The 16389-nt window shown below is 31.3% G+C and overlaps 1 protein-coding gene and 1 long non-coding RNA gene across 2 annotated transcripts; both read right to left on the bottom strand.

Annotated features, from left to right (window-relative positions):
• Positions 1-140: 140 nt before the first annotated feature.
• Positions 141-11154, bottom strand: LOC140889081 (protein NRT1/ PTR FAMILY 3.1-like). The gene is made up of 5 exons (XM_073296786.1): positions 11104-11154; positions 10875-10988; positions 1722-1754; positions 1460-1602; positions 141-1247 (listed from the first exon to the last, which is right to left on the bottom strand). Exons 1-5 carry the CDS (start codon positions 11152-11154, stop codon positions 362-364), a joined length of 1227 nt encoding a protein of 408 aa, XP_073152887.1. The 3' UTR covers positions 141-361.
• Positions 11155-15405: 4251 nt separating this feature from the next.
• Positions 15406-16005, bottom strand: LOC140886670 (uncharacterized). Its single transcript, XR_012151624.1, has 3 exons — positions 15989-16005; positions 15751-15842; positions 15406-15558 (listed from the first exon to the last, which is right to left on the bottom strand). It is a non-coding gene; the product is annotated as an uncharacterized lncRNA (long non-coding RNA).
• Positions 16006-16389: the final 384 nt, after the last annotated feature.

Here is a 16389-nt window from a genome sequence, read left to right on the forward strand (position 1 = left end):
TAAATGATTGATCTTGAGGTTAACTTGGAGGAGAATAGATATCCCTTGTTATTCGTAATTTCTTTAAACTAGCTAGATCAACGAATTATACAAAACTGGTGTTCATGTTTCAGTCTGAAAGTTCTTCCAATACATACATATAGATTCAATAATTGTATGATTTCTTTATGCAGAAAACTTGCCATTAATTATGTAACTTATGTTAAGGCCGGTTGTTCCCCTAGTAATGACGGCTACTACATTGTTCTCAGGCATCATTTTAGACGATATAGGACTTACCTCTTAGGCTCTTACATCGTAAAACCAAACCTTAAAATACCGGATAAAGAAAAACCTTAATTCCAAAACTAGTTTCCACCTCCTAAATATGGCTAATTATCTCAATCCCATCTTCTTTTTCCCTATCATCTTCTTGTTTACGAACAAGAAGCGGCTTCAAAGTGTAGAATTTAGCACAAAATACATAGTAAACCAAGTTCAGCAGCTGCATAAGTGTGATCAACCAGTAAAAGTACTCCAACTTCCCTCTATTCAAATTATCATCTGGCAACCAGTTCGATCCGTCTGCCCCTTCGCTGTACTTGTGCACAAGAGTAACCAAAAGGGTACTGGTGTAACTTCCCAGAGAAATCGAAAGCCAGAAAAACGCAGTTGCTGTGCTTCTCATGCTCTCTGGAGCTTGGTCATACAAAAACTCGAGATGCCCGATGGACATGAAAGCTTCGGCTATCCCATGCAGACTATACTGAGGCAGCAGCCAAAATACCGAAACGGGAATCGTTTCTCCAGGTTTGTCGATCAAACCATTCGTCAGAGCTGTGTTTTTACGGTGGAGTTCTATAAAGCCGGCAGCTAGAGTGGCTAACAACGAGATTCCGAACCCGATTCCCATACGGGTCAGGAAAGAGATTCCTCGCTCGAGGCCTGTGAATCTACGAGTCAAGGGGACGAAAATCCGGTCGTAGAAAATGATGGTGGTTAGCATGAAGGCTTGAGTGAAAACGGACATGGATGCAGCTGGGATTTGGAAGCTTTTCGTGAGATGTCTGTTCATGGACTTGGCTTGTTGGAGGGAGAAAGTGTTTTGCTGTGCTGATGCTGTGATGAGGATGATTCCGGCGGCCCAAATGGGACCCATTCGGATCAGGGATTTGAGTTCTTCCACCCGATGGCTGGTGCTGAGGTTCCATAGATTCGGGGCTTTGGGGTTGTCTTCTTCTGTTACAATGCTGCCTTTGTCCAAGAACCTGAGAATTTCATCGTCTTATTATAACATATAAATCTAATTATTTTCTGTGATATTGTTTTTAAATTATAGATTCTGTAAAATTCAGAATTCCTCTGTGTCACTCAAAAAAAAAAAATACAGGTAACGAGACAAAATGTAACCAAACTTTAAAAACTATTCAGTGCGGGTTCTTTTTTTTCCAAAAAACTTTATAATTTTATACGAACTCACTCCATATTTTTTGATGGTGAAATCAAGTTTCCCATTAACAGAGATAGCAGCATCCGAGATCTCCTCGTTTTCATACAGCAAACTATGATCCGAATACCATGCGCAGGCCTTTCCTCTTCCGGTACGCCCCGCCACCACGCACCCTGCAGACAAACCGCGTAAGATGTGGCTGCCGACTGGGATCCATTTTCCGATTATAAAGGGTTATCCAAATATGAATGCAACTCATTGATAATAGCCCATCGGCAACAGTAAGGGATACCATAGTCCCCAGTCCACTCCCGTTATATTCTTCCTGAAATATAAACCGATATCAACTGTATTTGCAACAAAGATTGATGCCCCCATACAAAAATAGTACCAGTTGAAGAATTTCCGCAGGTTCTCAATCTTTTGTTCAGGGTCGTTTTCGTCGAATTGGTCCGCCCCGAATTGAGACGACACATGGCCGGTTTCCACCGGAACCAAATGATGTATAGTAACAGTGAGAACATAGAGTATTGCAAAGCTTGGCCGGAATTCAGCCTCCGTTGCAAGTTCATCGTTGTTTGCAAGGTGGGGGACGTAAGGGTAGGTAGAATGGTTGATAATTGGTCAATATGATCATTCCCTGTGTCAATAAATTAAAGAAAAATTTAGCTAGAAGATATATGTTTTACGTGGGTTGCAATATTTCCTGCCTTCCAACTTTATCAAGTTATAATTATAACAATAGTTTTATATTTAATTTGACTAACTTTTTTTTTTGGGTTTCCCAACTTGTAATGATATAATATGTCCACTAATTTTGTGTAATATACTACCTCTAGACCCAAATATAAATACCACATTTCATTTCCATTCGTCTCAAAGTTTAGTTTTAATATTTTGGAGGAGACTGACGTGTGTTTTCAAAATACATCCGAAGTGGAAATTTAAAACTTCTGCATCTAGGGGCTATTATGGCCTAGAAATGAAATAGGTATTCATCTTGTTCAAAGTAACACAAGTTTGTTTACTCTTATGATTTATTAAATTATTACTAAATTACCCTGCTGAATCTTTCGATCATCCTTAACTTTATAAGCTTAATTAAGTGTATACCAAATTTCGTTAAGTTGGAATTACTCAATCATAAAATGCCTTAGATAAATGGATACTAAATGAAACTTAACTACTTGGTATATCAATTGAAGCAATCGTTATGGTCCAAAATCTTCCAGCGAATGCATCGGCTACGAAGGCTCCCGAGTAACGGGGTCATGGCTGCAGTCCCACCAAAGTTTGTGGAGAGTATTGGCTTCCTGAGTGATTGGCAACGATGTAGTTGGGTTGTTAAAATGAGCTTATACATGTTTGAACAAAACCCATACCACACGCCAATTTCTGCACATATTTCAATTGCTGCACAATAGTAACATGTCACATTAAAAAGTATCGATGAATATAGCATAAAATATCTTCTGATACAACTAACCTAATTGTTCTATTATGTGTGTAATTAGCAATACAAATTTATGGGGAACAATAGTAATTACCATAAGATAGCATCATTTCTTTCCTGAATATGTGACTGCTCCATATTGAATAAGTCAAGAATATAAATATTAGATATGAAAGTATGATGATCATAAAGGATTAATCTTACGTACCGATTATAAATGGCCCTAGTGATGAAACCGCCCTGATTGGTTTTGGAATTTCGGCCCATTATGCTCTTTCATAATTATTCCCTTATTTTGCTGCAATTTTTTTTTTGGTTTCTATGGTACCAAATGCGGCCCCTTAATGCTGAGTTCTTATAGGCAGTTGCAGCAAGTAAGCAGACAGGAATTTGTGTATACCGTCACTTTTAACTTTACTAGTAAGAAAGCACGTGCGAGCCACTATTGAGTACACATAATTTATTTATAATTTGTGAGTTAGATTCCATAGAGTTATAATGATTTTATTTAGAATTTATTTCCTCAAAGTAAAATACACCTGCCGTTGAATATATATTATAATATTTAATTTGGATTAAAATAAGTTATGGCTTTGACCACAGCCTATCAAGAAATTATTGGAAGCCAATTCTTTCAAGTGAAAAACGTCCACGACAACCACAAACTAAATAAGAATTAGATGTCGAGTAATGATAATTATGAGAGAAGAAAATATTGTAAATTAGATATAGGGTTTAAATATTCAATTAATGTTCAGAATTATGAGAGTTCGAATAAAAATCATTAATCATTCCCTATTCATTTTAATTTAAAAAAAAAACTAATAAAATCGAGTTAGTTCCTAAATTTGGTCCTTCATTGATAATTGCTTTTACTATTAAAAAATCATTTCTTCTAAATCACGTTTTATGGATTATTGTTGATGACTATATGAAATGATAACATTAATTATTAGTATTAGCATTTAATAATTTTAAAATATTAATTGTATATAGAAATTCATATTGTTAATTAATTTATAATATAAAATGAATCTAACATTTCATTTAGCACTAATCAAAAAAATATTATCGTAAAGTTGAGTAAATATTAGGTTTATATATATTATTAAGTTTGGTAAAATTAAAAAATATTTGTTTACTGATTGTTAATTTTCACCCTATTGAAACTTTTCGCGGTTACATATGTTCGCCATCATTTACAATTTCAATTGATAAGATAACTAATTTTTCATTTTTTAATTATAGATCAAATCAATATAGTATATGAGAAAGTCATAAAAACATAAACCACATATAGTTAACAGCCACTAATATCTCTTATTTACATTTTTATCCCAAACTAATTTTCAATCCGTACGAAATAGTATGAGAATAAAAATGCGCGCAAGTATTTCACAATTTTTGAAAAGTTTTGTCATTTCATTCACAATTTGAACGATTTTGCTTTTGGTAGAAAAGTACATTTTACAATTGTTCATGAATTAATAAATAGTGATTTTAACCAATAAAAAGTGAGTAATTTCAGGTTTATATATTTAGTAAGTTTGGATAATTATTAGTTAACATGTTGTTCTTCATATCGATCTATTACAAAAATATCAAAGGATCTCAAAAAATATTGTTTTAAATTTTATTTTTTTAGAATATTACTAGCGGAAGTTTTTAACTTTTTGTTTTTATCTTAAAAGGTTTAATCATTCAATTCACAATTTGAAAAGTTTTGCTTTTGGTAGATAATTACATTTGTACATTGTTCATGAATTCAAAAAAATTTATATTTTAACCAAGAAAAAGGGGAGTAACATCAGGTTTATTTAATTCTTAAATTTTTATAATTATAATTTAACATTTTGAGTTGCTCATATCTGATTTATACATAAAATAAACAAGGTCTCAAAAAAGAATTTTTAAATTTTATTTTTTTTTAAATATTACTATCGGAAGTTTGAAATTTTTGTTTTTATCTTAGAAAAGTTTGTCATTTCCATTCACATTGTTAACATTTTGATTTTGGTAGAAAATTACATTCCAAAACAGTTATAAAAAAAATAGTATTGTATATAAGGGCAAATAGAGAATAAAAAGATTTAAAACTTGTCCGATAGTAATGTTTTTAAAATAGAATTAAAAAATAATTTGGAGACCTTGATATTGTTGTATAAATATATATGAACACAAAAGGTTAAATAATAATTATACAAACTTAATAAGTTATATAAAGTGCTAATATTGACGTCACTTGTTATTGGTCTTGAATTTCAAAATTTTATATTTTAAACGATGTCGATATATGGTGTTACCATCAGGTTTATATAATTAAGTATATTTTTGTATAATTTATTAGTGTAACATTTTGTTCTTCCCTTATCTAATATACAATAAGATCAAGGTTGCTCAAAATCATACTGTTAATTTTATTTTTTTTAAAATTACTATCGGTAAGTGTTAAATTTTTGTTTGTATCTTAGAAAATTTTGTACATTTCATTCACAAGTTGAACAGTTGTGTCTTTTGGTAGAATATTACATTTTTGACATGGCTTATGAGTTCAAAAGAATTTATTTTTAACCACATAAAAAGTGAGTCGTAGTAGAATCTATATAATGATTAAGTTTGTATAATTAGTTATTTAACATTATGTGTTCATATCTACACGGATACAAAAATATCAAAGTCCTCACAAAATATTTTTTAGATTTTATTTGTAAGAACATTACTAATCGGAAGTTTTAATTTTTTTGTTTTTTATAGTTTTGAAATTATTTACAATAATAGTTTTCTTTTAACTGTTTTTGGTTGAAAAAATACCTCTACATTGTCCAATAGATGGTGAAAAATATTTATTTGTTAGACAATTAAACAACTGAGTAATCAAACTGATTATAATGATTAAGGGTTGTTATTTGTATAACCTTTTCATTTCTAATACAAATAAAAATATATAAAACTTAGTAAATATATATCCGTTTTTAATTTTTAATTAATAATATGTTTTTTCAAATATTACCTATGAGAATTTTTAATTGTTTGTTTTTCTCTTGTCAAAACTGATTTTCTTTACAAAATTATTTCCGTTTATTTTAGTTAATTAATTAATTAATTAAAATGCAAACAAATCCACCCATTTTGTTTTTCTCTTATTTCAAGAACTGATTTCGTTACATAAATATTTCCTTTTATTTTGATTTTATTTAAAATCAATTTAATTAGAATGAAAAAGAATCCCACCTAAAAAATGAAATTATGGAAAATTTATTTTAGGGCCTCATTTATATTGTAACATTTTTTTGATTCATCTTATTCTAATCAACACACTATTACTCAAACTAAATAATGCATTTAGATTAATGTGTAAATAATATAACAAGCCAGGTATTTTGTATTATATTTATATAAAAGTTTATTTCTTTTACTTTTAGGTTTCTAGTTAGATAAATGACTTTTACATTTTATATCCTTATTTGTATTCACTTTTTTTTTTTGTTGATACATAAAATTGTGTAGTATAAAAGGGCAAAGTTGTAAATTCGACAAATTGTAAAAACTTTTTGGCCTTTTTAGTTCATACTATTTAGATAAGATTTATAATAGAAAATCCAATTAATTAAATGAAAAAAATCCCACAAAAAACATGAAATTATGAAAAATTATTTTAGGCTCAGTTATATTGTAACTAGCTTTTTGATTCATTTATGCTACACTCAACACACTATTACTCACCTAATGAATTCATTTAGTTAATGTGTAATAATTAACAAGCTATTGGTATTTTGTATTTGATTTCAAATATAAAGAGAGTTTATTCATTTTACTTTTATGTCCTAGTTAATAATGTGACTTTTTACATTTATATCCTTATTTGTATGTAACGTTTTACATAAAATTGTGTAGAATTTGAAAAGGGCAAAGTTGTTAAATTCACAATTGTAACACTTTGCCCTTTTTATTCATATTTTTTAGATAGGTAAGAGAGATGAAGTCTGATTGATCCATTTAAGATTTATGCCATCAAGTCTTGAAAGGTTTTAGTTGGGATGCTTTCAAGTTATATAGCTTAATACAACCACCCTTGAAAATAGGGCAAAAAAGTTCATCATTTTTATGCATTTATCTATAACACATCGATACATCATATAATTCTGAAGTTTTAATTATCTAAATAAAAAAAAATGTGTTTTTCTTTTCATTCCGAGCTTGTTGATATTCTCAATGAAATCTTAAACATGGGGGATTTTCGGCTCATTGTTTATCTGTGATTCTTTTTCTTTTTAATCTGTTTATCTGTGATTTTGATCCGCAATGATCCTTGATAGCGTAAACGATCGAGATCGACAAACATTAAAGACCAAATTTATAATTTCTCCGATATTATAATTCTGGAATTTACTTTTAGTTTCTTGAAAAAATAGAAGTCATGTTCATATTATTTATAACTTAGAATGACATGGTTAGTTTTAACGCATTATAATTCGGGAAAATTGTTTTTTTGGTCCTATATATTTGTCACTTTGCGATTTCAGTCCTTTATATTTTCAGATTTCAGTTTTAGTTCGCTATCTTTATTTTTTTGACAATTTTAGTCCTTTTTCCGACGTGGCTCCAATTCAGTGCTGATGTGGAGCTGACGTGTACAGTGCCATGTAAGCATTTTTTAATAAAAAAAACCGAAATTGCCAAAAATCAAAACATGCAGGACTAAAACTGAAATATGAAAACATAGAGGACCAAAATCGCAAAGTAACAAAACATATAAAACTAAATTTTCAATTTTTCCCTATAATTCCTAATGAAGTTAGGACAATGTGTTCTCCAAGATGACATCTGATCATGTCAATTCTGACAGGAAAATTATGGCTTTTCCAATTACAAAATGGGTGTTAGATATTTCGTTTCTTAACAATTTAGGCTCATTTTTCATTTTCATCTCTCTTTATTTAAATCATCGATCACGAGAAGAAAATGATATATAAACATGACGATTTCAATATTTGATCGGTTATTCCAATCGTTGGATTTTGTATATATGTGTATGTATATATAAGGATCGGAGAAAAACATGAATTTCTGATTATTGAAGTATAGCTTTTGAAAATTTGAGTGCTTTGGCGAGATTTGGAGAATAAATCGCGCGTTTAATTTGAATTATATTTAGGTAGTGCTTTGGAGATTTTTTAAAAAACACTTCTCATTTTTTTTTTCACAAATTAAAATTTAAAAATTTTGTGAAGAAAAAACTAAAAAACACTTTTTAATAGCTCTCTCAAGTCTCAAACACTACCTTAGAAACAAAAGTTTAATTATGCAAATGCTATATATGAAGTGCAGATGTAAAAATAGAAGTTTTGTTGAGCAACATATGAAATGATATCATATTTTGTAAAATAAAGGGAAAACTATTTTGTATTTTTTTTTTAATTCCCGACTGTTTGAGAACCCTATTTATCAAAGGTTTAAAACCATAAATAAATGAATATTATATATTTGGTAAGCTATAGCTAGTGGGCTTAATTGAAAGCTACAGTGGCATTTTGTTTATGATAACAAACAATTGATGAAGGGCATGCCAATTAATTACTGTATACTTATTATTGTTTATTATGGACATTAACCAAAGCTAGCACGTCTTTTATTTTGATTGTTTGTGTAGAAATTGGTTGCGTAAGTGATGTAAATTGTGCCATTTTCGTAGAGCGGATAGCGTTTAAAGCAGATTTATGAGTTTCACCATTAAGTGGAAGCAGCAGTCAATTCACAGAGTTCCAATTAATTGGAATTCATGAGATTCACGTAATTATTTATCAAGTTTTTGTTATGTGCTTCAACAAGATCTTACTACATTTAAGGACAAATTAAACCCACAAAACGAAGAATTAAAAGTTTTAATGTATGTTTATATATATATATATATATATATATAATATATATATTTATTTATTTTATGACACTATTAATTATTATAACACAATTAAGTAGTCGTTTTCGAATCGGATCTCTCTCACTTTTATCGTGTGTGTGCATTTTTGCATGGAATTAGAATAGGGATACAGATAGGACGTAATAAAGGTTCAAATAATTGCATACCAAAACCAATCCATGGCCCATGGGGGTTGGTAGCACTCACATGCACATGCATGCATGATTAATATCATATAAATTACTAAATTTATTTTAAAAAAAATCCAAGAATTTAATTTTATATTATAATTAAAAATTTAGACCATCAATCATTAATGGGAAGATGATGGATGTCGCTTGATCAAATGCCTAATTTTCGAATAAATGAAGTTACAGTTTCCGGTTGGATTATCCAAACCAGAACCTGCAATGTGGACCATTTGGGTCACCACTTTAACATAAATTGGGCTAATGTTTGCGTGTCGACTCTTTAAAACATGCATATTTGATACTTGTGTTAATATGTTCAAAAAAAAAAAAAAAAATTCTAGCTATTTGACGCCACATATTTGCATTCTAAGGTTAGGTCATATTATTGGAAATTGAATTTGAGGCTTTTTGAATCCAATCATTAATTGGAGGAAAAATTTGACGTGTATGATTATGTTGATGAATTGTTGTCATGTATAATGTATTACTTGGACAGTTCTGGCCGGATAAAGTATTTGGTAAAGCCCAAACCTCTCTGTGTAAATCTAAGACTTATACGAATAGGTCTTCATCAGTGAAGTTCTAACACAGGCCCGAATAATTGTGGTCCAATCAAAGACACCATATAATTTAATAGGCCCAATTTTTAGAGTTTCCGAGATTTTCATTTGCCATTTGTCTCACAGATCTGTGAAGAGTTTTTGTGGTGTTCCAATTTGTTATAAATCACAAGAGATAAGAAGATGAGTCATGTGTAATTTTTATTAAACTCAATAGAATATAAATATTTTCATTCTAAAATCAAGATTTGTTATCCGAATTATTGAACTAAATAGAATATAAATATTTTCATTCTAAAATCAAGAGTTGTTATCCGATTATCCGAGGAGAAGTAATGGATGAATTTTTTAATATTGCATTTTAGGCCATCTCCAACCATAAAATTCATTTTGGTACAAGTTATTATTAGAATATTGTATACAACATCCATCTTCAACTCATTTATTTCAAATCTTACACTAAAAGAAATATATATTCTTGGAATATTCCTTTTCTTTTACATATATTAATTTTCTTTTATTTAACATTTTTTTACAAATTTAAAATAATGAAGAGTAATGTTTATATTTCAATTTAGTTACAAATTGTATTGTTGTATTAATTATTTTCATTTGTATTAGAATATTATATTATTTAAAAATTAAATAAAATCATTCTTTAAGTTATTTATAATTAATTTTAATAAATAAATATTTAAAATCAAATAAAAAATTAAACATCTTGTTATAAATTAAATTGAATAATTATAATTACATTTTTTTGTTAGAATATTTAATTATTAAAACAATAAAATAAATATTATATTATTACCTAAACATTATAATTAAATAATAGTATTAAAAAGAGAAAAAAAAAAAAGAAAAAAGAAGACAATGTTCGCACCAAATTTGGTGCAAGAGCTTTTAATTAGGGGCGCTATTTTTGTGCAAAAAATAGCGCCCTCATTAGAAAACCAATATGAGCACCGAAACTTTCACTTCATTTTGGTGTCGATTGGAGATGGTCTTAGTTACAATGTGATCTAAGCCGGATTTCTATTTTGAATGACGTAAAATGAGAGCGAACATTTCATTAAGTTGAGAACATTTAAAATAAACTGTTGCAAACATTACCTAAATAATGTTTACAACATCTAAAAATAAGTGATTGTGGATTTTTTTCTTTAACCTATTTGTAAATAAAAAAATACGCGATAACTTATTTTTAGAGTTTGCAAACACCACCTTAAGCTATGTAATTCGAATACCGATGTTGTTGATTTATCCACTTCTTCAGTTATTATAAAAAAAAAGAAATAGCTAGCAGTAGTAGATAATTTTATACCCAAATAATGTGAACTCCACGGCTTCGAGCAACCTCAACAGTCTTGATTACATTTGGCACAATAGCTTCAGCACCTCTTAGATGTGAAGGACTACTTGGGAATACAAAATCTTTCTGTTTATAAAAATTACTAAACATTATCGTTATAATAAAGAATTGATAGAAGCTGAGTGATGTTATATATGTATATAGGCAAGAAATAAATAAAGTGAAATGTAATTAAATTTACCTGCATGCCTATTACAAGAAGAGCGGTGCTCTTCCACTTGGATTCACTCATTTCGATATAGATTAGATCACTTGGATTTTATGTGTGAGTGCACATTTATGATATATCCTTATTATCTAATTATGTTACAATCACAATATCACATAATTTTTGGTCATTATTATGGTGTTCAAAACATCTTATACGACCAAACATTATAACAGCTTGCCAAGAAAAGTTGATGTTGCATCAACTCCCATACTACCGTATTTAAAATATGAAATACATTGAAATTAATATACCAACTAATTAATAACCCAAATTATCTGGATTAAAAACATTATTTCACCTTTCCTTATATACAGGATATATATTACGAAAGAATTGGAACGATTGCATGTTTCCCAAAACTGTCAGTTAAAAAATGTGCTCTTCGATCACTTAATAACATCTGACTCAGTAAAATTTAATAACAACTAACTCAGATCACCCTCAATGTTGCACAATAGAAATACTTTGGTTTGAGAATGTTAGAGACTCCGAATCCGATGATATAGATGTTAGAAACCAATCCTTTCGTCGCATCAAAATATAGTGTGAGATTGCTTGTTTATAAATTGGACTTTCGAATACTGTAGATCTTCATGTTGTAACAACACGTTTGAACTTTCAGTCTATTTTCGTTTCGGCTTCAGTTGCTTCACAACGTCGGAGCCATCATCCGAATAGGGATGAGGGAATCTAATCCACGACAAGACTGTAATAAAAGATGAAAGGGACAAAAACTGCAAGAAATTTCGATATAAATAGAAGGGATCGAGAAAATATTAGCTTACAAGAATGGTGTGTATTTCCTGATTGCTGCTAACTAAGGCCGAATTGATTCCGGTACGTGGAAGATTAGCCTAGATACCGAACAACACATTAAATTATTCGATACTTCCATAAGACCTATAGTCTGCTGACCTTACCACTAAAAAACCAATATTGAACCACCATATCATCCGAAGCTAATTGTCAGCCAACAAAGAAAAACCAAACATTGAAGTAACTTTGTCAAAATCATGACTTTGGCAATTCTTAAAAATTATGAGTGCATCTTATGATATTATTTGTTACTATCTTTATACGTTAAGGTAAAAATCCCTACCTGTACAAGTGTAAATATTGCAATCAAACTACAACTAAGAGAAGTAATGATTGAAGATGCGCTGCCAACTATCGCGGCTATTGATTCTCAGGTAGGTGAGTGAAGGAGAGAAGAGAATTTATAAATCAGTAATTATAACCTCAGATATGCCTAACTAGGCACAAATCGAGAGTTGTATTAGATCATTAAGTGTAATACCTCATCATCACCATAAGTTATGTCTACTCCAAAATGTCAGCAGATCGCATCAAAACTGAACTTACTACAGGAATTAGCATTAAAATTGTTATTGGGACAAGAGTAACAACGTCGGTGTGCTGCTCTCTGCATTTTTCTACCTCTCCCGCTTTGTAACTTTTATGGCCGCATAAATTCGTTTGGCCAGAGAGCCTCATGGGCATCCAATATATCAATAAAAAGCAGCTGAGTACACCATACAAATATACCTATACCGAGTAATCCAGAATAGAGTATATTAGCAAGGGACAAGAAAAAACACAAAAAAAAGATAAAATAGACAGATATGTATAAAGGATAAATAGACTCACAACACTCCTAGCAATTAAATATGCGGTTTGATCTATTTCTGAAAAAACACTGTTGCAATGGACGTTTGAGTAGTATGCCCCGAAATCATCTGCGGTTCCACCTGGTTTGATACTGGGGTCCTGTTTTTTCTTATAGGCTATTTATAATGGTTTCAAAGAACTTAAGCACGCATGAAGGACAGGGAGAAGAAGCCTAAGTACATCAAACAATTATAATCCATTTACATTTCAATGAATCACGTTGACTTACTATAGAAGGAAAAATGAGTTTGAATCTTTTAAATTTAATAAACTTAATACAATTGGTCAATGCAAGACAGTCAATGTGAGGACCGTAATAGATAGTTCATAGATTTGATCAACCATGCTCCCCAATATATTTATCAAATGAAATGTTGGTTTTTTATTCCCATTCTTATCTTGCTGTAAGAATTTAGAAACCTCGTGTTACTCATTAATAATACGTTGTAGAAGAAGGCGAATTAGAATAATTACTAGAAATCACTCTTCCTAAAAAAAAAAAAAACTCAGTACTTAAGAGATGTGTTTTGGTTCAAGAACAAAGAAACTAGGTAAGAGTAAAAAAGTTACAGCAGTTCTCAGACATTTATCCATCAGCCATATGACGCATACTCTTCCGTTTTGGAGTAGACCTGTTCCGTTGTCCTCCTCTCTCTGTGTATCAATTCTGCCGAAATCTGGCATAGCATCACATAACCAAAGATGGATTTTTATGCGCCATTTAATAAGAAAAGAAGAGTGGCTGAATCAGGTTCTTTCCACCTATTTTCTGAGGTCCGCTGACTTGAGAAAGTTGACAGACAAGTAAATTGATATCTATAAGTATTACTCATTGTCTCATTTTAACAGTGAGTATATATCTCATTATTTCTTCTTATGCAACTCAAAAATTTTTGAAGTATTTAATAACACAGAGAGCCTCGTTTCAAGTGCTATACCAAAATGGCAGTCATGTGACAATAATGCCAATTGGTGGACTCCCCAACATTATATGACGAACAGAAATGTTTAATATATGAACAGCAAAAAATGTTTCCCTTTTATATCCACCAAGGCAAAACTTACCTTGATACGTCCAAAAGCATCCCAGTTATTCCTCCAGACATGATGACAGCAGTCCACTGACTAAGGACAGTAATAAAAATAGCACAGACCTCTGATGCTTACTTAAAATACCCGTTAAATGGTAATGACTGAGTTTTGAAAACACACCTCTGGAGCAAGAATTTCTAACAAATCAGAATTGCTAAAGTTTGCTCGTAGTTGTAAGCTGCGTGTAGTGGGGGGGGGGGGGGGGGGGCCCCAAAAAAAAATCCCCCGAAGACTACATCATAGCATACGGTAGAAACAGAGTTACCATAAGATATATCTCCTTCTCTGCCTGAATCGGATTTTTGGATCTTCTCTCTCTTTCTTGTATAGCTGGCAGAGATTAAATAATTGCAGCATAAAAGTCGAGTCCATCCAATTCTATCAAACCAATTACCTGTTTAAACATACAACTATTATGCTTTTGATGTCTTCAATGCCAATTAAATGTAACAAACAAACTGACCTCCCATTATTGCTGATACACTGTAAAGGTGTCGAAAACTCTGGGATATATGTAGAGGAGTACCACATCTCCAAGTGAGCTGCAAAGGTCTTTTCATCGCCTCTGTCAAGGACCTTCACATTGTGTCTTGACAAAAATAATCTTGTTATTCTCTGCCTAGAATAAGCAAAAAGAACCAAGAATGGGCAAACTATGTTTATTCTTGAACAATTCTGCTGGTCACCCAGAAAGAACCGTAAATAGATGGCATTTTGGATTAGAACGAATGGAAGAAGAAGAAAAAAAATGCAAAAATAATTACGAGAAGTTACTCTCAAGATTAGAGAGGTTTTTGTACTTTTCAGAATTCTGCACATAATAAATGAAGAATTCCTAAACAACGTAGCTTTCCTATATATCTGATTGAGTTTTTGTGGGACAAAGCTAAAGTTTTTTGAAAATACAAAACACAAGTTCAGACAGTAGTTTATTAATCTGCCATGAAAAGTTTGTGTAGCTGGACACTCAACTGTCAATATAATGTTTTGCAGTGTGCTAAGAGAATATGATGAAATTTGGTGGAAAGAGTGAGCAAACCTTATGGGAAAGAATATGCTTGCCTTTTTAGTAACAGACACTCTCATTCTACGGAACGAAACGCCATAAAAAGTTATCTCTGAACCAATACAATCCAAAATTAATAGATCCTTCAACATTCTTACATGGAGAGAATTTTACCTCCGAAATGAGACAAGACGTCCTCTTCAAAATTTCAGCCTAGATAGATTAGGTACAAATTTTATCAACAGAAACAAGATCATAGGTATTGGTAATGAGCGCTGATCAATGCATTTTCAATTGATTTTTGAAAACAAGGAACAAGAAATTCTGCAACTTTCAATTTTCCCACAGCTGCACAACAAGTGATTGCCAACAATAGTTTCCTGCAAACAATCCACGTGAATTCCTTTGTTATTTCTAAGAGTTCCCGCACGACTTTTCTTTGATATATATATATATACATATATTTTAAAAACTCTTGTTTCATCGTTTAGTTTACAAACCTTCCAGCATAATCCATGGACCATTTCTTGAACATGGGCATAAACAATCCAGCAATCCGTGGAACTTCCACCGTTCTAAACCACTGCACCAAAGTGGGATTCCTCACGCATAATTGATTCTCTATGCGTTCTCCAAGAAAGTTTACCTTTGAAGACAGACTGGAACGCGACAAAAGAAGAAAATGTCATGACACGATCACCAATCAATCATTCAATATTTAGCTGTTTTCTGATCAACATATATAACCTAATGTGGTGGTATGCAGAAGTAATGAAGTATCATTGTTCCATTATATAATTATCAAATCTTATGCATCCAATAAATACAAGTTTCCAGGCACGTGCACGTACATTTGATGAACACAAGAAAGGTTGTTACTGCGTTTGTGGGAGAGAAGCACCTCCACTTCAAGTGCTGCTTTCAGAAATGCATACACTGGAACCTGCACAAATTTGTAACATTCATCAGTTTATTAAAAGTATTAAAGAAATGGTTGAAAACTGTTTCTCCTGTTTGTACATTGAGTACATTTTTTTTCACTTCATCACTCTCTGTGTCAGTTGACACAAAGACCAGCACAATTTATACCTGATATGCGATGTGTTTTATGCCAGGCATGCACATCTACCCCGTTCCATGCCATTGCAACTGGTGGACCGGTTCTAACCATTTCAAGGTTGTTGTATCGAAAGAGATAAACTTCTAGCAGATTCATGCAACACCCACACAATACAATCAACCCGATTGAATTCCATTTCACAGTACTGGTTATCCTCCAACACGCTTGGACCATAGTAGGGGAGAGGATGCCATTGATGATAGAGCCCTAGTAGGAATCCTTTTCGATGACAATATTGCAGATGCATTTGCGAGGATACATTCTTTTGGATGGAACTTCTTCACAAAGGCTGACTTCCCACCTATAGAAAATTCTAGAAGTATTTTAAGACTTTTATTAAATATCCAAACTACAGATATGTTGATTTATT

The sequence above is a fragment of the Henckelia pumila genome, chromosome 3, assembly GCF_033568475.1.
Source record: "Henckelia pumila isolate YLH828 chromosome 3, ASM3356847v2, whole genome shotgun sequence".
Classification (NCBI taxonomy): domain Eukaryota; kingdom Viridiplantae; phylum Streptophyta; class Magnoliopsida; order Lamiales; family Gesneriaceae; genus Henckelia; species Henckelia pumila.